The following is a 25,534-nucleotide window of genomic DNA, read 5'->3' as shown; positions in this document are numbered from 1 at the left end:
TATAATTTTTTTTTTTTTTTTCAAGAAGCTTTAAACTGTTCATGTCCATACAATGAAAGCTCTAAAAATGACTTTCATTGTATGGACAAAACACAAAGACATATTTGAGAATATCTTCTTTTGTGTTTCATTAAGATGTGTAAACGATTCCAAGATTTTGTTTTTGAATGAACTTTCTCTTTAAGAGAAGAACTAGTGACCTGGATTTTAACACAAACACACAAATCTAGCACAGAACTATTATGTTATTATAGGAAATTTCAAAACCTCAGAAATCACGAAATTCCTTAAAATGGTTTCTAACCATTGATGAATCATTATGAATTGCACATGAAGTTCAAGCATTTGCGTCATGGTGCCACAAATACGTCCTTACAGTGTGTGTCCTAACTAAGATTCACCTGTTTGGTGTCTCCTTGAACTTGTTAAAATTCATGCCGTATGACTGCTGTTATCAGTCATTACAGTCATTTGCTGCATATGCTGTGACTAATCTCCATCTGACTTCACCTCTGACCCTGTAGATGTCACATCAGGGGAATGTCATTCCAACTGCTCTTCTGGCACGCTTGTCAAAGAAATGAATGAAAAGCTCCACACAGTGATATTTCTACACCACCTACTCTTTCATACAGATGATTTTCCTCTCTTTCTTTACTTCTCTCTCACTCAGATTTTTGTGAGTGGATGCAGTACGTCACTGAGCGGGCTGGCAGCTATGTGCCATGTGTGTGTGATGTCTCGCCACCGTCGCGGTGAGAGCGAGTGCCGTCTGACAAACTGTCTGTGCTGTCTGCAGGGGAGGTGAGAGGGATTGCTCAGTGTGTGTGTGTCACTGGACTCTCCTCTGACCAAAATGTGCTAGACTACCTTTCCTGTATTTCACAACAGCCTAGACTAGTTCCTGAAATCAGACACAAACACCTTTCAATATTTCTAGCAGTTTCTCCAGCTCTAGTTTTCATTTGCTGTCTGTCTAATGTGATAGTTAGAGAAGGTAAAAGAAGATAGCAATAGAAGTATATATATATATAAATATGTTTATTCTAACCATTAATTCATAATTAAAAAGAGATAGGAAAACAAACTAAAATATTTTGACACTATATCTTTTTCTTTGTATGTCTAAAGTGACCTGTCAACTCTGTGTGTTTGTGTGTGTGTGTGTGTGTGTGTGATGTCAGAGGGGGCTGTGCACAGCTGTCTATAAAAATGGCAGTCACTAAGGGAATCTGGTGAGAGCAGAGCTTTACAGTTTTATGCATTTATCAATTCATAAACAGACTTCAAGAGAAAGGGGCGAGTGGGCATTGTAAACCAGACAAATTATTTTTGAACTGACAAATGCAGAGAGGATCTAAATCAGAAGGCACGTTTTGAACATCCGAAAAACTACTTTGTAACTCATCCAAACAGAGCATAAACTTAATCATTTTGGATAAAACTAACTATGTCCCCTCTGAGGATCAAAGCAAGGCAAGGACATTTCATCACACTGGTGCTGCTGTCATGGGCCGCTGTGGAGGTGAGTTTCTGTGCTCTGTTTGATGGTTTGAACTTGAATGTGCATCATTATATGCTCATTATCTGACATTCAAGTTGACTTTAATAATATAATTGCCAATAAATGCAGCAAATTACCGTTACCATTTAGGAAACATTAAAAAGTTTTACTGCTCTTTTATAAACTATGATTTGAGACCTTTATTGATCAATGATTTGAATAAAGTCATACTGTTGTAATATGCACTGGTATAAAAATCGCTTAATCACAATGTCAGTTTTCGGTTGCAGATAAAATGTTTACATTAAGCATCTGTTACAGATAAAAGCATTTTAGTACAGGGAGTGACGGGGCATTGAATCCCCTTTTTGCCTTATTTGTGTCAGGTTTTGGCTTACAGACTCAGTACTATTCTTGTATGTGGTCAAATATAGAGGCAGAATTAATTTATAACGACTTTATGGTGGCTGAGGAGGTTACTGCAATTAATCAACTGCTTCATTGCAAAACTATGGCATTTTAAATTCTTTCTTTAATTTTTGAAGTGAAAGCAACTTATTATCTCTTGATTTATGAGATGGAAGAAAGAAAAATCTCTCATATAGTCTAGTGTATTCCAAGATCAGTCCTTATTTGTTTCCTTCTGTGCTTTCTCAGGTGCAAGGAGGCTGTCCACTGAAATGCTCTTGTCCTTCCTCGCCCCCCTCGTGTCCTCCGGGTATAAGTTGGGTTCTGGACTCATGTGGGTGCTGTCGGGTCTGTGCCAGGCAGTTTAACCAAGACTGCAGCCCTACTGAGCCCTGCGACCACATTAAAGGACTGCGCTGCCACCTAGGGGCCGCTGGAGACCCTGACAGAGGCGTGTGTAGAGGTAAGAGGAATAAGGACATGTTAGACCAGGGGTGCCCAAACTCGGTCCTGGAGGGCCGGTGTCCTGAAGAGTTTAGCTCCAACTTGTCTCAACACACCTGAATTCAAGTTTATAGTATGCCTATAAGAGCTTGATTAGCTGCTTCAGGTGTGTTTAATTGGGGTTGGAGCTAAACTCTTCAGGACACCGGCCCTCCAGGACCGAGTTTGGGCACCCCTGTATTAGACAGTACTGTTAATGTTAACTACAATTAAAATATTAAAAATCGTTAGATGATAAACATTTTTAAAAAGCCTAAACTGATTTACTGGTGTTAGTTGGTTTAAGCAAACCAGCCAACAGACCAGACTGGGAGAACCAGCATAACATTATTAACCCATAATTATATTAAAAAATAATAATGAATTTAAATCTGCACTTTTTATATTTATTAATGCTAATCGTGGCACTCGTGATAATCAAGCAATATTACTGTTAATTCTGACGACTAGCTGAAGCTCAAGGTCGTCCATGTGAGTTGGATGGACGGGTCTATCAGCACAGCGAGGACTTTCAGCCAACTTGTGAGCATCAGTGCACGTGTGTGGACGGAGTAGTTGGCTGCGTCCCACTGTGCCCACACCGCATCTCTCTACCCGACTGGCGCTGTTCCCGCCGCCGCCTCACCAAACTGGCCGGCCGCTGCTGCCAGGAGTGGGTGTGTGATGATGACAACCGCATTGCTGAAGTGGATCCGTTGCCTGACGCTCATCCACAAAAGCACACAGACCTAATAGGCAACGAGTTAAGTGTAGCTCCATCTACTTCTTGGGACAGCAGTGCAGGAGCCCCTTATCAAGGTAGATGAATAACATTGCCATTAAAATGTAATGAAACGTTATAGAAAAAAAAACTGAAAGAAAAAAATGACATAAGACATTCTGTATAGCCTACTGTACAGCAGTGTTTCCCAACTTTTGATCACAGAAAAAAATAAAATTCATCATGGTTATAAACACTGGTTATTTTTATATGGTTTTGATATGTTGCTCATAGTTTAGGAATTACAAGCTCATTCAACATATTTTTCTTCTTTTTTTTTCTTAGAGTGGATTTCATCCTTTAAGTCCCACGACTTCCTTCCACCCACCTGCTTACTGCAGGTCACTGATTGGTCCCCGTGCTCAGCCACCTGTGGAATGGGCGTGTCCAGCCGTGTAACCAATAGTAATCCTGAGTGTCAGCTCCTCAGTGAAACTAGGCTCTGTCAGATACAGGAGTGTGGCCTCAACCCTGCACCATCACTGAAGGTAAATGGTGGCTGCAGTCAGATATAATTTTTTTTTAGAATTTTTTAAAATGTAAAGTTATAAAATGATAAAGATTTTTTTAGTAGTGGTAATTTTCTAAATAGTTTCAACATCACTGAATGTGTGGTAAAAAATAGATCTATATCTGGGAATACAATAAATAATATCATATTTAAACAATACAACATTTTCCCAGATATGGATCTATTATATATATATATATATATATATATATACTATATATATATAATTGTTATAACTAAAGCTATTAAAATCTGTTTTAGCTAAATAAATGCATTTGTAAATGTGAATCAGATCTTTATCTGGGAATACCATAAAGAATATAAAATATAAATATACAATTTAAACAATATAAAATGATAAAACAAATAAATGTATACATATAATCATCTGCTTATAGATTTTTACAATTTTAATAATATTACTAATTTTGATATTTTGATTTTGATGTTTGGTCAACGGCTTCTGTTCTGTTATTGAAGTAGATTTCTCTCTCTCATTCCTTTATTCAGAAAGGAAAGAAATGTCAGAGAACCACACGACCACCGAAACCTGTACAGATCGTATTTGCAGGATGCTTCACTGTTCGCCGTTACCGGCCTCGTTCATGTGGATCCTGCTCAGACGGTCGCTTCTGTGTTCCCTCTGTGACACGTACAATCCCTCTACACTTTCACTGTCCCGAGCCAGAACGAGACGACTTTACCCGCAACGTCATGTGGATACGCCGCTGCAGCTGCAGTCAAAGAAACAGCAGACAGGGCCTGTCATCACAAGCAGAGTTCTTCAATCTGCCAAATGATATACACACATACACACACTGACATTAGTTTAAGAACACATTTAAAGGCATTTTCTCAATTTTCTACTGTACCTAATTTTCTGTGGAAATGTTTTAGTCCAGCATTCATCAATACAACAGTAGTCTCAATATAACAATAATATGTATATAAATTATATATACATTGCTGTTATATCAGGTTTGACTGTAAAGCTTATTTGATTTGAGGAAAAACATACCATAGTATAATCCATACCATAGTACATACATAGGCTAATAATTCAATATTCATACCCTTTTGTTGTATTCATAAAACCAAATTTACTGTATATAATGTAAATATGTATTAATCCCACTGTACGTATATGATTATTTCTATTTTATAATATTTAACAGACTTCAGTTCTTGTGAAGTGTCATATTCAAATCTCAATTTTTTGAGGTGAATGGCAAATAACAAATATGGAGCAAATAAACTCATTTGTATAATTACAACAGTTTACACTTTGGCTTTGTGTTCTTTGTGTATGATATTGACAAAATAACAGTGAATAGAATAGAATAGAATAGAATAGAATAGAATAGAATAGAATAGAATAGAATAGAATAGAATAGAATAGAATAGCAGTGAATAGAATAGAATAGAATAGAATAGAATAGAATAGAATAGAATAGACGTGGAATTGCAATACAAATTATGCTGTTTTAGCAATTATGTTATTAATCATAAAAAAAATCTGTCTTCTAAATTACAAAATGTTCACTGATACCTTCATTAGAACACAACATGGCCAGGCCAATTTTTCTAAAGGACTTTTTTGATGTTGCCACTGTTATATTTCCTCTTGTTCAGTTTCTCTCTGCTTTATCTCTGTCTCTTACTGTCTCAGACATCTAAAACTTTCAGCACTGCTATGACAGGGGAACAGGAAATGTTTGAATGTGTTGAGAATGTGCAGGATGGCAGGTGGAAATATGTGATGACTGTACAATCCCACAGATACATTTGAGCCACACACACTGTGAACATTTGTCACTCTTTCATTAGTCAGCATATGTTTTGTCTGCATGTCCGGTAACACACCCACCAGCTTATACAGAATCTATTAAATATGATAGGCTACAGTCACAGTCTTCCATAGGTATGTTCTGTGTGTAGTTAAATCCAGTCTTAAGCGCTTCTTTGAAAACGTTTCTGTATTTAAAGGTTCTGTACGTGACTTCTTTATTTAAATACGCATAAAAAAGTCCATTAAAATAGGGAAGCTATAGGCTAAATAGATTTTGAGCTCCAGATTAAATGTGAATATTAGCGCCCTCTATTGGCTAAATGACACCTGTTCTCCTCAGAAGTGGAAACGATAAAGAACTTCTCTAAGAGTGGAAACTCTTGTCTTCAGGGCTCGAAATTGAGGGGGAATGGCATCCCCAAGCTGGTGGAAAAAAATGACAAATAGCATCCCCCCTAACCATCCCCTTTAGATTGATAATGTTGTGTATTATATACAATTTATCGTGCAAATTAAATGTTAAAATTCTCTACTTATGATAATTCACGAACTAAATAACGGCGAGTGACCAATCAGAACAAGCTGTAACAATGCAAGTTACCATAATTTTTCGTGCAAAATGGTTCAAGCGCAACTTTTGAAGTTCTTTAAAAGGAGCACAACAGAAACAGAAAAGGTATGATTTTTCCTTGATTAGAATTGAAAGACATTCCCCTGACATAATGTTTGTGCTGTATGTGTGACTGTGAGGGACTGAGACGATAGGAGAGCTGACGAGTAGGCCTATGTCACCGACTTTGCAAAAACGCAGTTAGAATACCCTTATAATTCAAGCAATGAAAGAAAAAATACCCATGTATGAGTTTTAATGTTTTTATATTCATTGCACAAGCAATGTACTTTTCTGAATATCAGCACATAAATATGCTAATAATTTTATACAACATTGTAGAGCGGTGTTTCAATCCTTGAATGAATGAATCTGTTTTTGAACGAATCATGTGAGCCAGTGATTGAACGGTCCATTCACTTGTTTCGTTTCTAATTGAATCAGCCGTTTTGAACGAATCGTTTGATTTGAATGATTCAATAAATAGTTTTTAAAACAGGGATTTGCTGACACCTACTGGCGGTTTTATTGTCCTCTTTATTTATCCATGACGGTTCTAAACCAGCCAAGGTGCCAGCACAAAAACACATTCAGCAAAATATTGTTTAATTAGCAGTATTGACCCAAATTCCTCCATTTCAGGCCCCAGAAGGAAAAAAAAAGCTTAATAAGGTTTAGTTTAATTAGACTAATTTTTCATTAAATAAAAACCTTTTTAGACAAATTTTGTAATCATTGTGTAAAACTAGCTACGGGATAAGCCCCAACCCCCCCCCCCAAAAGAAATTGACCACACCATCCCCCCTGAATTTTTATTACAATTCGACCACTGCCTGTATTCATTATCATATTCTATCACTGCGTTGCATAAAACATGGATGAGTTAAGCTCCATTTTATTGTATACATTTGTGATAAATGATAAAAATTCAATCTGAATGCAATATTATGTTTTTATAACACTATTCTTCACCATTCCAATAGAATTTACGAATAATGAAGGTACTTATGGATGGGCATATGATATGGCTAACTAAACAAGACTAACGACTAACGATACCAATGACAGATCTTGTCTAAGTTCAGCATCAAACCCCTTTTTGTAGCCAACATACCAAAATTCCTTTTTTCAGATGTCAAAAACACCTAATTTTTGCGTGTAGTGTGCTCACAAGAGAAAGAGAGAGAGGGGTTATCAAAAAATAAATAAATAAATAATAATTCTTAGTAAGAGGCATCAAAGCAATTTCCACAATGAAAACTGGTCTAATATCGCAGTGTCGTCTGATTTTTTTTCAGTATTCACAGTCCCCCCCACCTTACTGTCAGTCTCTTTATCTCTTTCCCTCCCTGGCTTAGATATTTTCTCACCCATACTGATGTGACCTGTCCATCTCTCATGGTCTTCTCTCTGTCTATTTCCTTTCTCTATCTCATGCAAAGGTTGAGTTTCTATGAAACAATGGGGCCACCAGGGAGATGGGTACCAGGGGGTTGGGGGAAAGGAGGAGGAGGGGGGGGATTCATTTACCTTTGTAAGAGTGGCAGGGGACTCCACAGTGTCTCATCAAAGACCAGTCTGCTCAGGTGATCCCCAAGGCAAAGTGTATGTGTCTAAGAGCTGCTTGCTTTGAAGTCTTTGTATGCAGAGCCTGGATTTGAATAGAATCACACTATTCCCCCCTTTTTTAAACAAATGACATTGCCTTACATCAGAATAGAACTGGTAGATCCTTCTATGACCCATCTTTGACCCCCTCAATGTTCACTTAATTGTGTTCTCATGATACTAACGGGATAATGATTTTGGTTCTGCACATTTTGTTGAGAAATATGTAGCAAAATGCACAATGAACAAATTCAAAGCCAGAATATAGTAAATTCATAGTATATTCTCATTCTAGAGTAGTGAGAGAGAGAGAGAGGAACAACTGGCCAAGCTTAGAAATGTTATTTATTTATTCATGCTTCTAGTTCTAGCCTCAAGTACAAACAAAATAGCTCATAGAATCCTCCACTAGATGGCGCTAGTCCCTTAATACCTGAATAATAACGCCATTGCCATCTCTTTTAAATGCTAGGCCCCAGAATCTGTATATATTGGGGCCCAGCATATGCATATTTCTTGTGTGAACATCCTAAAAAATGTTTGTGAACCTTATACTAGGACCTTGATACATAATTTTGAAACTATATTTATTTAATATTTATTTATTTTTAATCTGATAAATGTGATACTGTCCTTCCTACATGAAAATAAAAATGTAGTATCGAGTATTATATAATGCCTGTCAATAAGACTTGTTGCCAAATTGTGCTATTACCATTAACAGTTAAGCATTGCTTTTGCCTCGCTGGTGTGTTTAGTATTTGACATCATAATACACAGCATGTCTTAGTGGTAGCACTGCCTGTAAGTGAGAGGCCAAGGCCAGTTCATTTAAGCCTGTAATGGTAAATCAAGGCAAATTGGACAGTATTGCATTGGTTAAATAAAGATTTACGGCGCCAGAGTTAATTGGCTTTCCATCTTGGCCAGATGTTCGCAGCTTCGCTCGTGCCGAGAGACGCAGCAAATATAAGGTGAGAGCACGTGGTAGTGTTCAGTTTAACAGCTGCCTGTTTTCCTCTCGCGTGAGCACATCTGTTATTTGGACTGTCTGTTTTTGCATATATTGTCGGTTTCTTTATAGCTTGATGCTATAGAAATCTGTCCATTTCTGTAAGAGCGTAGGTGAATAATTAATACAGCTAAACGTGGACGTGCCAGTCGTCAGCAGGCTTAAATGCTGTGGATAAAGACTGCTCTTAACTCAGCCGTGGTGATTATGGGCAATTTAAATTAGTTTCAAATAGTTTAAAGTTGCCCAAACAGCCATCCATCATCCTGTCAAATGTCACGCCCCCTCGTCGCTCATTGGCTGCGGAGGTTGCACCTATGGCGCGTCATCGGAGGAGTGACTTTAAAACGTTCTCCTTGTTCGTTCATGTGTCATTTCAGCGTGAACTGATGCCAGAAACGAGATTTCGCAGCTCTTAGGAGGTTTTAGACACTAATAAGGAAGCGAGTTATAATAAATTCTAGTTTTAGGAAAGCGCCACAAAGATCATGTGCAAAAGCTCAACACTAACATGAAGCTGACGGCTGCAGCGGAGCGTTTCTACCGAGAGGGACGATTGTGAAGTTTGTTGGAACAAGAGACACTCGGATTATCAAAAGCGCATTTTCTTCAACGCTTTTTGGGAGGACGAAAACAAAATACATATTAAAAGAAAGCCAGTCTCTCACTGTTTAATACTTTGAGAGTGATCCCACCACCGTTTGACTTCTTTCCAGACTGCGTACAAATAACGGTGAGTAAAAACATACAATCGAATGACATTAGTAGAGATTGTGAATAGTAAAGATTGTTTCAATATGGTTGGAGTGGCCCGATGTTTCGATGGCTTTCTGTTTTAACAGTTTCCACAACAGTTCAAACACGCACCTCACAACGTCTAGTCCTATAAGATGTCATTTTGTTGTTGTTTTTTATCATACCTTTTGTAGTTATTTGTCATTTAGCTGCTTTATCTAATGCAAGTTACTCCGCATTTACCAGAGCTGCGTTTCCCAAAAGCATAGTAGATCGCAGACCATTAGTGCAAATATATTGGGGTTGCAAGTGCTACTTTACAAGTTTAGCTATGGACCAAAAAAATGAAAATTTTATTTAGAGTTATATGAGTATTTTTTCTGTTATTTTTGAACAACATCTTAAGCACAACATCGCCAACCTTATTTAATCAAACTTTACATTGCTGCGTAGTGCGTACATTGGCTGCAACTTCTCCGTACAGTAACTCGCACTCAATGGCTTGATCTCAAATCGTAGTGAGCTGCCAACCTAGAGCTGGGCTCAGTTGGGGACTAGGTTAAATGCTGTCTAGGTAGGCAGCACACTATGTTTTGAGACACAGTCTTGGATGTATGCTGTCACTGGAGCGGAGAATTGTGCACAATGGGGAGTTGTGCGCGGAGTGTTAATTAAAAAGAGACCCGTTTTAATGAAACGGCGAAGCGTGTAGTTATAAGGCCCCAGAGCGCATTATTAAAAGAGAAGGATATACTGCTAATCTGCGGTGGTGCCAACCAGGGTTTGGTCATTTGCTCACTGGACTCGCTACTATTTTTAGAGGCTGCGAACCATGGCGTTATGCTCATTTATTGTAATTATCAGCGAGTCAGCGACTCTCACTGGGTTTTTGCGCAGTTATTTGTTTTCTTAAGCGACGTGTTATGACACTTAAAATTCAGTTACAACACAAGTCAGTTTATATTGAAATAGCGAAATTATACGGTCGTTCTCTCGCGTTACCGAGTTTCTATGGTGACCGTAGTTCTCAACAGTCGTTCCGCCCAACAAAAGGAAAAGTTGAGGCGCAATCATAAAACATAATAGTGTGTTCTTAAGTCTCCTACACCATTAGGCTAGTAATTGATGGTATGTGATTTGTCTCGTGGTGTAGACCCATCATTTGCTCCGTCAAGGCAACACCAATCCATCAGTCTGCGCTCGGACAGCGACGGTATTGTGTTTCTCTTCATTAGCTTCTGTTTTTGCCTCTTATTTCATCAATCAGCCCGTTAGTCAAGTGGAACTGAACGAGCCTCCCCCTCTCTGACCTTTCTGATGACAGCGTTTAAATAACGAGAGAAAGAAAGAGAAGAGTTTGGTCTATTTCCAGAGTAGCTCCTCACTAGAAACTAGCAGTACTTGGTTGACCAGTTCATTTTAAACGTTTGGGAAAATATGATGAATGCTCGACTTGAAGACCAGCTTTGTAAATGTAGCCTATTTAATCTAATTTTGCTCCATTAAACTTATATAGGGTATAATAAACTAATAAATGGGTCAAAAAGAGTTAAAGTAAGTCTGCAGAGCTTTTATGACATTCTCCACCCGTTTATCTCATTGGCAGAAATGTTGGCATATATAAAATTCTTTGATAAATCCGCCCATTGATGTGCAACTTTGCACTCCTCTTAAGCAGTATGTATGCCATATTTTGGCTCGCCTTCTAAGTCAGGAATTGGTCATAACACAATGTTGGCCTCAAACAATTTGTCATAACAAAATGTAGGCCTATATCGTCACAAACTCCTGGTACCCTGTGATAACACACTACATTAAGCCTCATAGCTTAAAAAAGGTTGTCGCCAAACGTTTCCTGTGAAGGATTAATTTACCTAAGTTATTAGAGGGATAATGTAATTGTTCTGTATTGAAACAGCCAAGCCTCAAAGCGTGTGATATTCCCCCAGAGTCCCATTCAGCTGCATTGTCTCTCTCGCTCTCAGGTCTGCAGGAAAGGGATGATTAAAAAATGGGGGATTTGCATTTTCATGAAATTAACTGTTGCAAAGTTATTTGGCAGCCTGCTTTGGAATGGCACTTCTGCAGGTGTGTGGGAATGACAATCTGTGGTGCTTGTTACCGGTGTCAGTTATGGGGAAAAGGTCCTGAGGCAAAATCTGTTTGTGTAGGAGCGCTGAATAAATTTACTTTTGATTCAGGTTTATAATCTCGTACAGCTGGTCCCAATGCATTTAATAAGATATGAGGCTCGTAGTTCATGTGAGACTTACAAATATGCCCTACTCTGACATGACAATGAAAAGATTAGAGCCGAGGGTGTCAGAAATTGGTTTAAACTGGTGCCTGGCAAATTCTCCAATAAGAATTCAGGCATGTAGGTTCATGTCAGTTTCGGGATACTCGTGTTTGTGGAGGAAATGCTTACGCAGTGCTCTGAGCGTTGTACTAGACCTGCTTGGTCAGTTTTATCAGGTAAGGTGAGGGAATGTATTGTAAACCACTTACGTGCAAAAGATCTCTCTTTCCAGGTTATTTTTCTACAGATTGCTAGCTTTAGGATTTCCACTTTTTTCTTTTTATTGTATAAACTGTGTGTAAGGTGTTTCCCCAAAAACATGTTTCAAAATTCAAAGGGATTATAGTTCCACCCAAAAATGAATATTCTGTCATTTACTCTGTCATGTTGTTCCAAAACTGTGTGACTTAAGGCTGGAATACACTACATGACTTTTAAAATCTGAAATAATTTTAAAACACTTGGCATTAGTGCTGGGTGGTATACCGGTTCATACCGAATACCGGTGTTTATTTTTGTTATGATATGAATTTTTAAAATACCGCAATACCGCTTAAACAATGTTCGGAACACGACACTGTTTGAAAGGCGTCCCTTTTCCCTGTTGCACTGTGGGTGTTTAGTCACTATTTAGTGTGGTATTTTTTGACAATATTCACTCATCATGACAGTAAAATAGTGCACTCTAAGTCAATATACTGAAGTATTTCCTCTCTCAATCAGTAGAAAATATGGTTAACACCCAGTCATGCATGAAAAAAAAATACCGTCATGTACCGTGAACCCGGTCTAATTTTGAAAAATACAGCAATATAAATTTTTGGTCATACCGCCCAGCACTACTTGGCATTATAAATTTGTAACTTTGTAAATGGCTACTGAGGAAAAACTAGGGATAATACACTAAACGACTAAAACATTACCAGACTTTCAAGTTTTTTTCGAACAAAATAAACTTATGCAGAACACCTCATTGCTTGGAGACACACAACAAATGAAAACAAAAAACGGCTCAAGATATCAAACATTTTTGATATCCTAAGAATGGATAGAATCATAGTCTGAAGCTAAAAATCAGATTCTTTGCCCATCATGCACTATGACATTTTCTGTGAAATCTGTGAACTCCGACTGCCCAAATTCTGCAGACTGGCTTTGACTTTCTGCAACCAGCATCAATTTGTCTAGACTATAAATCGGTGCAAGAATCTGGACAAAAGTTGTGTGGTGTAATTCAGCCTTTACTTTCTTCAGTGTAACACAAAAGAAGATATTTTAAAAGTACGGACAAAACAAACTAATAAAAAAACCATGAGACATTTTTCAAAAATCTTTTGGAAAAACAACATGAGGGTGAGTAAATGATGACAGAATTTTCATTTTTAGGGTAACTGTCCCTTTAGGAACCTACAGTATTGTACCTGATGTTCATGCATCTGTGGGAAAGCGCATGGTGGCCGATATCTTATGTCCGGCACAAGGCTAGGAAGACAGATAGAACCTGAGGAAAGCATTCCCAATCCTTTAGAGCAAAGCACAAAGAGCTTTCCTGTTGCTTTCCTCTCCTTTTTTGACCCCTGGTCGACCCTACCAATCAACAGGGCTCAGTTATGACCTCTAACCTGGCCTCCATCTCCAGTCTGCTGCCGACTGACCTCTCCTTCAGAACAACAGAGGGAGGAAATAACAAGTGATATAGCCTCAGCCAGATGTCCAAAGCCTCTTCCTCACATTGCTGCTGCCATCCAAAAAGAGAAAACTGCACCGTCTGGTCCTCACAGGATTTTGCTGAGGTTTTCCGAATGAATCTCGCTTTGTGTCTGTTCAGAAAACAACGCAGAGATACAAAGTTATTTTTAGAAATAAAATGTGCAAGCATTTCCAAATGTGTTTGAGCATATGTATTGTGCCTCGAGTCTGAATGTCTTTTGCTTAGTTGGACGGTCTAACCTTCTCAAACCACAGTCTCCGTGCTTATTTTAGATAATGTTAGAAAAGGTAATATGCTGGCCCGAAGCTAGACATACTTAAAACTGTACTAGTATGTGTGTGTGGTGAGGATGGTTAGTGGTTAGTCTGAATTCATCCTTTTGGAAGTGCACAAGGTGGTTTATTGAGAACGGGAATGGTTTGCTTTCCTGCAGGGAAACGGCTGGTGAACAGTAACTCATCAAGGGAATACACTCGACATAAGTGAAAACATACTCGAACTAGGGGTGTGCGATATATATCGTCTGCGATAATATCGTAATTGTTGTTTTAACGATGTGCGATTTGACATTATCGAGTATTTTGCAAAAACCATTCAAAACATCCCTACAGAGCGCACGCATACATTACGTGAAGTCTAGCCTAGTGCGTGTGTGCATTCAGTGTGTTTTCTTTCACAGCATGATTCAGGCTATTAAAATGCATTTAGAATGATCACAAATTCAAGACATGATGGCAGAAAATTTATATATTTATACCACTTCATATAGTTATTCAATTTCACACAAAGAGTGCCGTTTTTCTCCAAAAATTACCATGATTACAAATGTGACATTGAATTCAATAAACAATAAGTTAATTAAGAGACTTACGTTTTAGACACCATATTGCTTGTTTTTGCTCTATTTCGCCAACAAAAATCATTCCGAATACAGCGACAGCGCTGTTTTGTGTCTCTGAGCAACATGACGGTGTTTCGTTCTTGAATTAATCAACCGTTTAAATGATTTGGTTCAATCGCAATCACTCACTTATTAAGAGGGATTTGCTGCCACCTGCTGGCGGTTTTAATTTCAAATTTCGGCTTTTTCTTTCTTTTTTCTTTTCTTTTTTTTTTCATGTTTTAAATAATTTCAAATATCAGTATTCAACGTTTTATGTTTAATATATCAAAACATTATTTATGCATTTGTAATTGCAGGTTAAATGCATTCATGTCTTGCATTATACAAAATACATGTGTGTAAATACATCTAAATGCCACTTCAGATGCAGCTTCTGCGTTGATTTAATTTGCTTGGTAACAGCCCAAATGTCTTATTATTCTAATTCCCTGATTAAATGTAAGAATTTGACTCAAAAGATAATGGACACTTTTAGAAAAAATGGCTTTATAAAGGTAAAAATGCCCATAAAATGCAAAAATCAGTTTAAACTTACTGGAAAAGATTAATTTCTATCAGTATGAACTCACCACCACACAGAATATGAAGAATATAAAAAACATTTGGAGTCAGCTGTCTTCGGCAGTCCTTAAGGTACAAGCACAATAACACACTCAGCAAAATATTGTCTAATTATCGTTATCGATAAAATCCCATAAAATATCGAGATATAATTTTTTGTCAATAACACCCCTAATTGTTAGACAATTCTATATTGATACTATACGATATCTGTCTATGAAAACAAAATGCCTGTGAAAAGGTTAAGTGCATGTTCTTTCTCTACATTAAAGTCCAAACTGCTGAAAATTCTGCCATCATTTACTCACTCTGAAGTAGTTTTAAACGTGAATCAGTTTTTCTTCTGTTGAACATAACCCGAACTACCGCAGCGTGCACCCAGTCTGCTCTGGTCCAGAAACACGATAGCAGAGCGATCATATGTGTGAATCGGAGCAGACCACAAAACGTACCTGACCCATTTGATTTCTACAAAGAATGCTATATTTTAATAGTGATATGGATGAGATTAGGAGGAGAAACTAGGGATGCACCAAAATGAAAATTCTTGGCCGAAGCTGAAAAAGAAACAAAATGAAACCCTGGGCTGAAAGCCGAAGGCCGAATACGGTTTTTCGAGTTTTTTTCCGCCAAGTATTTTGCCAATTTTTTTCACCATTGCATAAATTAAATAGCCAAAATGTGCTTTTTACTATTTTGTCTTGCTTTTCAAAGAAAAAAATCAATTACAAAACAATAATTAAAAAATATTTAACACTGAACATTTTTTAACATTCTAGCAGACATTAAACCAACAAAGCACAATTTAACTTAAAATTAATAAGTTAGTAAAATAATATTTTTTGGCCATCAGACCCCCTTCTTTGGACACTTTTAGAAAAAATGGCTTTATAAAGGTAAAAATGCCCATAAAATGCAAAAATCAGTTTAAACTTATTGGAAAAGATTAATTTCTATCAGTATGAACTGACTACCACACAGAATATGAAGAATATTAAAAACATTAGGAGTCAGCTGTCTTCGGCAGTCCTTAAGGTACCAGCACAATAACACAAAATATCACTTCAAAATATCGTCTAATTATCGTTATCGATAAAATCCCAGAAAATATCGAGATATAATTTTTTGTCAATATCGCACACCCCTGACTCGAACTAAATCATCAGACAGGGAATGACAAATCAGCTGCATTTTCATTTGGAAAACATCATTAACAGTGGTTGGTGTTGTGATTGAGTTCTCATGTTGGTTGAAGGCTGTTTACCACAAGGCATACCAGCTACAAACTAGGACATATCATTAAAAAAAGAAAAGGAGTTGGAGTTTCAATGAGATTGAACAGTGAGAACCGTGGTAAACCAAGGTCATGTTTATAACGTCTCATACAGTTAAGGATAACTGATTCTAGATTAGCATTCTTATTTGGAGATGCCATATAGATATGACCTCAGATCAGCATTCACACGCTGAGATCGCATACTCTGAAAGGGAACAGACTTTAGTTTGTCCTTATGGTTCTAGTTACTGCCATTTGAGAGCAGCACTGCCTCCAGCTGGGCTTGATCTCCACTCATATTTGCAATGAAAGTTCTGGAAATGAGCTGTAGATATAAACAGATAATGTTAAGGCAGATATAAAAATCTGTGGACTACATCATTTCCATAGAATCGCCTGCAGCATGAGTTTTATTATAGTTCCGTGGCAATAATATTGCACTTTAAGATTTTTATTTTATTGAATTTTTTCAACTTTTAACTGTAACTTTTCTTGAGGTACTTTATTGAACATCATGTTTGTACAAGCATATTTTGAATGCATTTATTATTAATACAGATTTAATGTGTTGTTCATAATGTTGCTAAATATTGTTAATAAAATATCACATTTATAACATTGTTATGGTGGTCATAGGTTGTTTAGCAGTGCCTTAAAGAAATGGCTTTATCCGTTACTCATTCATTTCAATAGCACCCTGGTTCTCGAGCTAAGAGAGGTTGTTTTCTGGACAGGTCTTGTGTACCTCTGTACTGGTGAAGCTCTGCCAAGACATACAGGGAAGTTTGCTTTCTGTTTGTCATCTGTTTGCTCTCAGCTTCATTAACAGTTTATGGTATAGACCACATCAATTTTTGCACTGCACTGTGGGGTAAAAATATGTTGTTGTTATGCTGATTATTGTTCCCTTTGAGTGGGAACCTTATTTACTTTTTATTCATTTTCTCCCAGCTAGCAAACATTTTACAGAATACAACTGGTTCCACTGTGTTACATAGAGAAAATAAGTTAAATGTTATAACTGACCCTTATGAGGAATCATTACTTAAAGAAAATAAATAATATTTCAACCTTTTATAAGATATCTTCTGTGGAGGGTTGCATTACTGTTGTTGTGAGCTGACTGGTTGCTACTCTAGTGAACTTAAGAGTATGAATTGTCCTCATTCAGAATACTAAAGAATGGTAATAAACAACAAACATCTTTTTAGATGTAATAAAATGAATGTTACAAAACAAGAACCTAATGGTGACCAGAGCCACGGAGAAATAAAATAGCAAATAGTAAAAAAAAAAAATCACGCACACAATTTGCAACCACATTATGTATTCAACTGGCAGTGCATTCTGGGAAAATTTACAATAGAATACGACCTTACAGTCATTTTCCTGGTCTTGTTTACTGTTATAAACTCTACGTTTTTCCTTTTTCCCTTTCTTTCTTTCTTTTATATGAATTGTTATTGTAATCCCAGTCAGTCTGTTTTATCCTCCTTTTATCTCGTCTCTGGATGGGGACACTGAAAATGCAATCAGCAACAGGGCGAGCAATATATCTGTCCCATTATTCTGCTATGACGTGTCTTCAGGATGATAAGACTGTATTATGGTGATTTGTTTGAAGAGGTTTGGAGGAACAGCTCTAATGGCTGATCTTCTGATAGTGGTAGAACTATGCCTCTGGATAACACAGGCCAGATCTGCTGATTTGCGAGTTTCTCCGCTCTATCCCGCAGGCAGGCGATGGTGAACAGCCGTGTGGAAAGCACCGCCGTTGCGGTAACAGGAGGTAGCGGCGGGGCAGTGCGCTCCTGTGCAGGCTGTGGAGGTCGGATCTCAGATCGCTTCCTGCTCTTCTCCATGGATCGGTACTGGCACACGCGTTGCCTGAAGTGCTCCTGCTGCCAGGCTCAGCTAGGAGAAATCGGCAGCACCTGCTTCAGCAAAGGAGGAATGATCCTCTGCAGGAACGATTACATCAGGTACTAAAAGAAACGGGCAGTCGGGGATTTGGTTGGACTGATGCAGAAATGCTGAATAAGAGCAAATAAATGATGTTTCTGGTCACAGCATCAGTCATAATGTGTTACACAAGAAGGACAGGAAATCTGTGGATTTTACTGGGACAAATCAATAATATGTCATTGAATTGTGAGCTTGATCTTTGTTTCATATCGTTTGTCATATCCATATCTCCTTTCCAGATTTAGTAGACTATTAGTAGGATATTTAGAAGGGCGTTCACAGATTTGTTTGAAATCTGTGTTTGATATTTGTTTTGGCCTAAACAGAAGAAAATAGATAAAACCACCAAATCTCGCATAAACAGCCATTTTTATGATGCTACTTATCTTGCACAACTTTTGGTTTGGCAAGGATTTTCTATTTATTGTTTAATATTTATTTTGACCAAAATTATAATTCCAAGTTTAGGACAAATTTAAATGAGTAAAAATAATGATGAAAAATAATTTGTTCTGAAATGAGCAGATTTTGTTGGGATGAATGTAGAGCATTGTATGTCTTTTCTGAGGCCACACATTGGAATACATGTTACTGCATAAACTGTACAAGAAAAGTTCACCGATCATGACAGGAAGTGTGTGGGTGCATGTAACATGGCATCTGGAGCAGCCATATTACTCAAAGGCTCCCCACATGTTTTTCATGTGCTGTACACCACTTTAGACTCAAGCCGTAGTGTTTAAGCACATAGTCGGTGATCAAATTAGAAGTCAACTCACAATTGTCATTATGTTATAAATTTTGACCACTCTACAAAACAACCGTAACCTTGTTTTGCAAACCCTAAAAATCGTTCGTTTATTTTTCTGGCGGTTTCCGCTGGGGTCTATGATTGCTCGTATGTTTGTATGATGATTACATAGCTCTTTGATTGAATTTGGCCTGTATTCCCTTGTATATTTTGAGCTGAAGGCATCAGAGGTGAGGAGATTAGATTTGTTTATAATCACTGAGGCTTTGAAATTGACCTCTGTGTGTTTGGATGTGTGCAGTGATGCATTGGTCCATGACGGCACGGCATTGTTGCCTGTTAGACCCACACTGGTCTGTTTGGACCTCAACCAGGGATGTCTGACTATTTGGCTTTGCCACGCAGATGCTTTTTTTTTTGCCTGTGATTGCTGTAGAAGTGCCAGAGATGCATGCTGAAAATTCAAACAATCTCAGATCCCAAAATTGAAAAGAAACTTTTATTTGAAATAAATATTACAGATACAGAACAGCTGTCATAGTTAATTGTAAGTTAACGTACAGATTGAGTTTAAAGCAACTGACAAACTTTTCAGTTAGACTCATGTTATTATACTAATAATATATATAAAACGTAAGATTATATATTGTATATATTATTAGAATTATTATATGTTTATTAACAAAATTATATTAATCTATTTTATACATTTTATTTAAATATTATATATTTGTGTGTGTGTGTGTGTGTGTATGTATATATATATATATATATTTTTTTTTTATATATAATATTTTCTTAATAATACTTATATTAATATTAATAATATAATATAATCATATTAATAATATTATTATATTAATATTAATAATATAATATAATAATATTAATAATATTATTATTTTATATTGGTTATATTGCATACATTTTAAATTAAGATTACATTATTTATTATTATTAGTAGTAGTAAATATAAAGTTATATATTAATGATTAATATTTATTTGATTACTATTATTATTATTATTTATGTTTATTAACAAAATTATATTAATCTATTTTATACATTTTATTTAAATATTATATATTTGTGTGTGTGTGTGTGTGTGTATGTATATATATATATATATATTTTTTTTTTATATATAATATTTTCTTAATAATACTTATATTAATATTAATAATATAATATAATCATATTAATAATATTATTATATTAATATTAATAATATAATATAATAATATTAATAATATTATTATTTTATATTGGTTATATTGCATACATTTTAAATTAAGATTACATTATTTATTATTATTAGTAGTAGTAAATATAAAGTTATATATTAATGATTAATATTTATTTGATTACTATTATTATTATTATTTTCTTCTTCTTATTATTATTATTATTATTAATAATATTGTTATTATTATTACACCTATATAATATAAAAAATTAGTTTAGCATGTAGGAATGGCTCAACTTGTGAAAAATAATAAACAAAATAATAAAATTATTATGATATTATTGTTGTTGCTTTATAATGCAATATATTATATATTGTATCTATTTTTTACCAGTTCAGGCAACCTATGATCAGTTGTTGTTGTTTTATAACAACTTTGGGTTCTATAACAACTCGACTGAGAAAGAAATACTTTTTAGTAAAGGGCATCTCTTACAACTCTGTAATTCGCAAACATGTTATACGTGTCAAGGGTGGTCTTATGGATATTTCCTTTAAGAGTGCATGTAAGGTGTACTCAATCTGCAGTGTATTAAATATGTATAATACAGCTAATCAAAAGGGCAGAGCTTCATTACCAAATGACACAGCGTGGAGCCTGAGGTCTGATAAAAGTAGGGTGCATTAATTAGGGAGAACAGGGCTCCTTTCTGCCGTCTCTTATTAAATTACTGTTTGGATTAAGATCAAAAATTCATTACTGCATGCAGTCAGAGCTGGGACAGTGATAGCGGAGCAGGGGTTGAGAAAGAGAGAGAGGGCAGGAGGAAGAGGAGAAAGTGAGGCGGTGAGAATTAGCTGCCAAACTGGTCTGGTTACCGTCACAATAAAGACCCCAGAGAGGGAGCGGAAGAAATGTTTCCTACTGAAACATGACTGTGACATGGTGGCTCCAGGTGGTTTGAATGAAAACAAGTTGTTTGTGTGCATGTGTGTGAGTGGAATGCGTGTATGTTGCGTGTTGTTTGTGTGCATCTGAGTTTATCTCTATATGACCGTGTGTGTAGATGTGTTTTTTTTTTTCTTTCAGCTCATCAAGAGCACGACTTGAACTCATTTGAGTGTTCTCCTAAAAATGCCCATAACAACCTCAAGCTCAGGAAGCAGAGTAATCAAGTGCACCCTAATTAGGAGCCAAGGGTGGATCAGAGGCTCCTATAGCCACCCCCCACCCATTGCCACCAATTACACTGCCACTCCAGATTAGCTGATAGGCTGCAGTCTAGGACTAGAGGAGCTTTGGTGCCCTGCCATCCAAGCCACACACTCACAAACACACATTGCAAAGCACTCCAACTTCCAGCTATGGATGTATGAATACATTTCCCCAATTGTGGAAGGAAAAGTGGATCAGTGCAAGCCGATTTATTTTCAGGGTGATTTGTGTGTCATTTTGCAATATGGGATTTTGGATGTTATAATATGTTGACTTTCAACTGATCTCTTTAAATATTATTAATTAATTAATTAATTGTTGTTTTACCCCCAACTGTGCAGGTTGTTTGGTCACAGTGGAGCCTGCAATGCCTGTGGACAGTCTATCCCTGCCAGTGAAATGGTGATGAGGGCCCAGGGTAACGTCTACCATCTAAAGGTGAACCATAGCCTGTTAGCAAACACTAATGCTTTGTCAGTATTAAAAAAAAAAAAAGATTAATGAATGATTAGGGCTGCACGATTAATCACATGCGATATTTAACGCGGATGCGCGTTAAATATCGCATGCGATTAATCGTGCAGCCCTATGAATGATACAAGTGTCCATAGGTTCCTTTTTTTTTAGCTCAGAATTTTGAAACAAAATAAAACTCAGTGGAATGATGGCCATCTTTCTGGTGACATATGCTAGACTTATGTAATAATTCTGTCCACCTAAACCCACTCCTTTCTTACAATGACTGCAAGCTCACATTTACTGATGGATAGAACCAAGTCCCCGATCAACACTTTTTTCTTTTTGTTTCTTTTGACGGATGTATGTCACTATACGGAAGAAAAGATATGTTGCTACTTTTGTTATATCATAGCTTTATCTGACAACAAACTATTAGAAACAAACAGGATAAAGACCATTTTGACACTTGAATCTGAGAAAAGATGAGCCAAACCTGTCTATCACAGGACAGGTCATAGACAGAATTACAACATCGAAACTTGTATGGTTACCATTTCTGAACCAATCCCAAACACGAGGGAATTTGTTTTGTACATTGCAATTACCTAATTTCCTTTGACATTGGCATGTAAGCCAGCAGGAATTGCTGAACATAAGCTTGAGTCAGTGCCTCACAGTTAGATTTATGAAATTTTACTTCTTTTTGAGTATTGCATTGCAACCCCCTTAAGACTGGAAAAAGTTGAAAGACTGAAATGCATAATTCTTGCAAAACAATGACTTGGACCCACATTCCTTATCTCCAGAGTGAGAATTAGAGAGATTATGGTATTAATCTATGTGTTTATACTTCACATTATTTGGTTGGAATGGAAACATCTGTAAAGACTTGAAGTAGCCTTTTTTGAGGAAATATTTCTCTTTGAATTGTCAGCTGAAGTCTTGCATTTACTGAACACTGATAGCAGGATAGTCTCAAGAGACGCCAACCAAAACTCATCAACTAACCGTTTTCCCAACTGCGCCACACATTCCTTCCTAATTATAGTGGTGTAGGTGTCAACCTGTCTTAATAATATTTGATTGGAAAAGGAAACCATTCCCTGATTAAGATGAGTGGATCAGTTTGGTTTCCCAGTGGTCCATGTTTGCATAAGTTTGCAAAATTGGGTAACTACATCCTGACAGAATTTCTAATTTGTGAGTATCTGAAGAAATGTGAGCTTGGAATATAATTGATTTTTTCAAACACATTCCCCCCCTAATTCTTCTAACAGTGGAAAAAATATTTATCTAAAGGACTTTATATATAGGACTATTTAGATATACAACTTTCTTTCTAAAATCATGTCATATCTAAAAATATGAAAGATATGAAAGAAAAGATGTCGCTACTTCCATTTCCTCTCAACTTTAATCATTTTTTAGTTTAATTGACTTATTAAATGACACACGAGACTTCCAGTGAAATAACTTTTTGCTTTGTTTTTCTTCTCTCCACAGTGTTTCACTTGTGCCACATGTCGAAATCGTTTGGTGCCTGGTGACAGATTTCACTATGTCAACGGCACCATCTTTTGTGAACATGACCGACCAGGTGGAGCTTTGCTCAGTAGTCACCTGACCCCCCTGCAGAGCAACACCCTCCTACCCGACCAAAAGGTATGATATAAACACTGCGACTTGATAAGAAATCTTTGTGCAAACCTATTAGTGTCAATGATATCCCTCAACTTGCATTTAAAGCTGTAACTTTAAGTTACTTTAACAAATGTTGTCAATGTAAATTTGTACTAGATAATAGAAAAACATTTGATAAAAATGAAGAGGGATTGCTATACTGCATTATTTTTCCTATTTCGGAAACAAACTGATCGGCTATTTGATCTTTGTACACAGGTGTGCTGAGAAAACATGGATTTATAATTTACGGTGTGCCTTTTCTTCGTATTTTTCCTCACATCTTTCCTTCAATCTATCATTGTGAAAGTCCACCCACAGCCAGGATCTTCCACCCCACTTTCGTGCATCCAGCCACCTTAGAAGACGAATTCATAACTACGCAAGTACTGTGAGTCACTTGCGAGACAATCACCCCTGACGAGGGAAACGTAATCATATTGAAGAAAGTCGGTCTGTCTGGTCATGGCTGGGATGGCCCGACCCTGAAAGGCTTAGACTCTTAAAGAGCAGCTAATTAAAGCTGGGGTGATGCTCAACATGATTTTATTCCCTTTTGAGAAGTTTCTCAAGAAATGTTGTGGACATTACTTGACATTTTGGACTGCGGGGGTCTGTGGATTATGATAGATATCACTACTTGCCCACAAAATGACATCCATAGATCAAAAGACCGTTAAAACTCGCAGTTTGTTTCAGTGGTGGTTGCCTTTTGCTTACAGGCTCTTTTCACTTTAAGTGTAATTTTATTCTATCTTTTTTTAAAACGCTCTGTCGTCTTTGGTGCCTAAAAAAACTTCTTATTTCCTCCTTTTATCATTAGCAAGTAATCATGCACATGCACAGTACAGATACGTGAACATGTATTGTTTTGTCTATTCGAGTTTATGACATATGAAGCGTAGACTGAGTCGTAGACTGCAGAGGAAACAGCATGTTTTTTTTCCCATGGTTTGGTAGAATAAATTATATGTCTGTATGCATATTCTCTAATAGAGACTGCTATTCAGTGTCTGCCAAGATGTTTGGGAGAGTGAGGGAGATGGAGAGTAAAATTGTACATATTTCATGTGCTCTTGTATCGTGTTCAATGGTTGACCTGTTTCCTTGTGTCCTCTGTTTAAATGGAGGAGCTTTCAAACAATAAGATATCTGTAAAAGAAAAAAAAATGCTTAATTAAATAACTGTAATCATCACAAATGCCGTCTTGACATCTCTGCTCAGTGTACATCAACATTTGATGGTTTTGGCTCAGTGTGTTGGACTTTCATTGGAAGTCGAGATGGCTCTCCAATAGTCCTTGGCCAAAAACACGGTTCATTACCTCCAGATTTCAACACAAACTCTTGCATCTGCATCATTATAGAGAGTAATGAAAGGCATTTGAGCTGGCACTTTCTCTTTCTCCTGCTGAGATTTCAATCTGCGGGTCTTGTTAAAGGAGGTCTTGTGCATCTCTGTGAGCGTCTCTACAGAAATGAACATTAGATTCCCGCCCTTTTCTTTCATCTGGCCCTCCTCTCAACATTTCATTTACTTCTTCAAAATCTGCCTTTTTCTGATCTGATTTGCTGAGCTTTGAAAAGTTTTCTCATTATGGCATTTCTGGTAATTGCCTTTTGTCATTAAATTCCCCCATATCTTGTTTATTTAATTAGCTAATTAAACCCATCTCTGTTTTATTCAACTACCTTTGGCCTGCAATCACAAGGTGTTCCTTTCCAATTTACTTTTATGATTAATAAACAAATGTTCCTTTCCCTTGCGTTTCTTAGGAGAAAAATGGAAGCCAAGCATACCATATTATGGCTGTTGGTTTGTGTGTATGTTGGGTAGGGGGTGTAAAAGCCAGCTGTGACTTTTCACATTGAAGAATTCTGTGTGTTTGTGGAATCTTAAAAGTGTGGGGTTAGATCACACTGAAAAAAAAAACTATATTCAGTGTGCTTTCTTTATATTATATTATATATAGTACTCTGGGGGTGAGCACATAAAAGGTACCAGAGGATACAACCCAGCAGGCACACAATGTCATAAGACGTTGATATTTGGTTAAATTTCGGTTGTGACGTCGGATGACCAAA

At 36.8% G+C, this 25,534-nt stretch overlaps 2 protein-coding genes across 2 annotated transcripts; both read left to right on the top strand.

Annotated features, from left to right (window-relative positions):
* Positions 1 to 1,412: 1,412 nt before the first annotated feature.
* LOC107693831 (protein CYR61-like) lies at positions 1,413 to 4,680 on the top strand. The gene is made up of 5 exons (XM_016493353.1): positions 1,413 to 1,525; positions 2,162 to 2,375; positions 2,867 to 3,214; positions 3,462 to 3,664; positions 4,198 to 4,680. The coding sequence occupies exons 1-5, from the start codon at positions 1,451 to 1,453 to the stop codon at positions 4,507 to 4,509; spliced, it is 1,152 nt and encodes a 383-aa protein (XP_016348839.1). The 5' UTR covers positions 1,413 to 1,450; the 3' UTR covers positions 4,510 to 4,680.
* Positions 4,681 to 9,069: 4,389 nt separating this feature from the next.
* On the top strand, positions 9,070 to 25,131 carry LOC107693854 (LIM domain transcription factor LMO4-B-like). The gene is made up of 5 exons (XM_016493381.1): positions 9,070 to 9,439; positions 17,929 to 18,174; positions 21,652 to 21,748; positions 23,273 to 23,431; positions 23,669 to 25,131. The coding sequence occupies exons 2-5, from the start codon at positions 17,936 to 17,938 to the stop codon at positions 23,675 to 23,677; spliced, it is 504 nt and encodes a 167-aa protein (XP_016348867.1). The 5' UTR covers positions 9,070 to 9,439; positions 17,929 to 17,935; the 3' UTR covers positions 23,678 to 25,131.
* The last annotated feature ends 403 nt before the right edge of the window (positions 25,132 to 25,534 follow it).

Source organism: Sinocyclocheilus anshuiensis, unplaced genomic scaffold (assembly GCF_001515605.1).
Source record: "Sinocyclocheilus anshuiensis isolate Anshui unplaced genomic scaffold, SAMN03320099.WGS_v1.1 scaffold1392, whole genome shotgun sequence".
NCBI lineage: Eukaryota > Metazoa > Chordata > Actinopteri > Cypriniformes > Cyprinidae > Sinocyclocheilus > Sinocyclocheilus anshuiensis.
Note: the sequence above shows the minus strand (reverse complement) of the source record. Positions and strands in the feature narration are given on the sequence as shown.

What these genes read in the sequence shown, in the direction of transcription:
- LOC107693831 (XM_016493353.1), top strand. Translation starts at nt 1,451, where the DNA reads ATGTCCCCTCTGAGGATCAAAGCAAGGCAAGGACATTTCATCACACTG. An exon ending in TGACAGAGGCGTGTGTAGAG is followed by an intron (nt 2,376 to 2,866) that starts GTAAGAGGAATA and finishes TCTGACGACTAG; the next exon opens with CTGAAGCTCAAGGTCGTCCA. An exon ending in ACCCTGCACCATCACTGAAG is followed by an intron (nt 3,665 to 4,197) that starts GTAAATGGTGGC and finishes TCCTTTATTCAG; the next exon opens with AAAGGAAAGAAATGTCAGAG.
- LOC107693854 (XM_016493381.1), top strand. Translation starts at nt 17,936, where the DNA reads ATGGTGAACAGCCGTGTGGAAAGCACCGCCGTTGCGGTAACAGGAGGT. An exon ending in TGCAGGAACGATTACATCAG is followed by an intron (nt 18,175 to 21,651) that starts GTACTAAAAGAA and finishes CCAACTGTGCAG; the next exon opens with GTTGTTTGGTCACAGTGGAG. An exon ending in GTAACGTCTACCATCTAAAG is followed by an intron (nt 21,749 to 23,272) that starts GTGAACCATAGC and finishes TTCTCTCCACAG; the next exon opens with TGTTTCACTTGTGCCACATG.